The 1,964-nt window shown below is 50.2% G+C and overlaps 1 protein-coding gene across 3 annotated transcripts in view; it reads right to left on the bottom strand.

Moving 5' to 3' along the window:
• Window positions 1-347: 347 nt before the first annotated feature.
• Window positions 348-1,964, bottom strand: part of LOC133649915 (glycosylated lysosomal membrane protein-like) — an 11,565-nt gene continuing 9,948 nt past the window's right edge. For all 3 annotated transcript variants that reach the window (XM_062046628.1, XM_062046630.1, XM_062046629.1), the window contains 3 exons: window positions 1,650-1,868; window positions 1,324-1,592; window positions 348-1,204 (listed from right to left, as the gene is read on the bottom strand). In XM_062046628.1, the coding sequence (XP_061902612.1) occupies window positions 1,030-1,204; window positions 1,324-1,592; window positions 1,650-1,868 (663 nt within the window). In that variant the 3' untranslated portion in view covers window positions 348-1,029. The remainder of the gene's footprint in view (window positions 1,205-1,323; window positions 1,593-1,649; window positions 1,869-1,964) is intronic.

Here is a 1,964-nt window from a genome sequence, read left to right on the forward strand (position 1 = left end):
TTAACTAATGATCCACTAGTTACTGATCTATTAACTAATGATCCACTAGTTATTGATCTATTAACTAATGATCCACTAGTTATTGTTCTATTAACTAATGATCCACTAGTTATTGTTCTATTAACTAATGATCCACTAGTTATTTATCTATTAACTAATGATCCACTAGTTATTGATCTATTAACTAATGATCCACTAGTTACTGATCTATTAACTAATGATCCACTAGTTACTGATCTATTAACTAATGATCCACTAGTTATTGATCTATTAACTAATGATCCACTAGTTACTTATCTATTAACTAATGATCCACTAGTTATTGATCTATTAACTAATGATCCACAAGTTATTGATCTATCAACTAATGATCCACTAGTTATTGATATATTAACTAATGATCCACTAGTTACTGATCTATTAACTAATGATCCACTAGTTATTGATCTATTAACTAATGGTCCACTAGTTACTGATCTATTAACTAATGATCCACTAGTTATTGATCTATTAACTAATGATCCACTAGTTATTGATCTATTAACTAATGATCCACAGGTTATTGATCCCTAACTATTGATTGTACATTTCTTCACCTGAGTCCATCTCTGTCCTGATTGGCTGATAAAGGGGGCGTGGTGAGGTCAGCTGATTGGCTGATAAAGGGGGCGTGGTGAGGTCAGTTGATTGGCTGATAAAGGGGGCGTGGTGAGGTCAGCTGATTGGCTGATAAAGGGGGCGTGGTGAGGTCAGTTGATTGGCTGATAAAGGGGGCGTGGTGAGGTCAGCTGATTGGCTGATAAAGGGGGCGTGGTGAGGTCAGTTGATTGGCTGATAAAGGGGGCGTGGTGAGGTCAGTTGATTGGCTGATAAAGGGGGCGTGGTGAGGTCAGTTGATTGGCTGATAAAGGGGGCGTGGTGAGGTCAGTTGATTGGCTGATAAAGGGGGCGTGGTGAGGTCAGCTGATTGGCTGATAAAGGGGGCGTGGTGAGGTCAGCTGATTGGCTGATAAAGGGGGCGTGGTGAGGTCAGTTGATTGGCTGGTAGCTGTTGACAGAGGAAGCAGATGGAGCGCGCGTGCAGACATAAACTCCGCCCATCAACAGGAGGAGGAGTGGGACGCCCAGCCCTGCGGCCATGATGGCGAGCAGCAGAGGGGAGAAGGTGTCTGCGGGGGGGAGGCCGACGCCCACCAGCAGAGTCCTGCAGGAGGAGAGAGAAGAAGACTTAGACCACATTCAGGTGTATTGTCACCACAGGTGTGTGTGTGTGTGTGTGTGTGTGTGTGTGTGTGTGTGTGTGTGTGTGTGTGTGTGACTGACCATGTGAGGAACCTGCTGCTGTTGTAGAAGGGTCCTCCCGCCAGGCCAAAGGTCACGTTGAGTCCGTAGGCGACCTCCTGGTAGAAGAAGGCTCTCACCAGCCTGGACGCCGCCGCCACCTCTTGGCCGTCGGTGGGGCGCGGGTGGGAGTGGCGACACGGCGTGGCGTCCTCCAGCGTGGGCGAGGAGCGGCGATACGCCACCGGCTTCCACAGGACGAAGCCCCGCCCCCGGGAGCTGTCCTCTGTTGCCGATGTCCACTGAGACACCTAAAGGTCAGAGGTCAACAGCTGGCGGGGGCGGGGCGACAAAGGGCGAGCGTGCACCTGGAAGATGGAGGGCGTGAACTCGTCATCGATGGAGCGACGCACCGCCACGCTGTCCAGGGGATAGGCTCCGCCCACTGCCTGCAGCTCCAGGAAGAAGCGCGATCGCTCCGCCCTCGGATACAGGCCGTCAAGCCACACCTCCATCTGGGAGGAGTTAGCTGTGTGAAGTAGGCGGGGCCAAGTCTCCGCACGCCCCTCCGACTCGAACGCAGACAGCTGCGGGGAAATGTCCCGTTACAAACTTCCTCTGTGTGTGTGTACCTGTGTGTGTGTACCTTTGTGTGTGTGTGTGTGTGTGTACCTGTGTGTGTG

The sequence above is a fragment of the Entelurus aequoreus genome, linkage group LG05 (assembly GCF_033978785.1).
Source record: "Entelurus aequoreus isolate RoL-2023_Sb linkage group LG05, RoL_Eaeq_v1.1, whole genome shotgun sequence".
Classification (NCBI taxonomy): Eukaryota; Metazoa; Chordata; class Actinopteri; order Syngnathiformes; family Syngnathidae; genus Entelurus; species Entelurus aequoreus.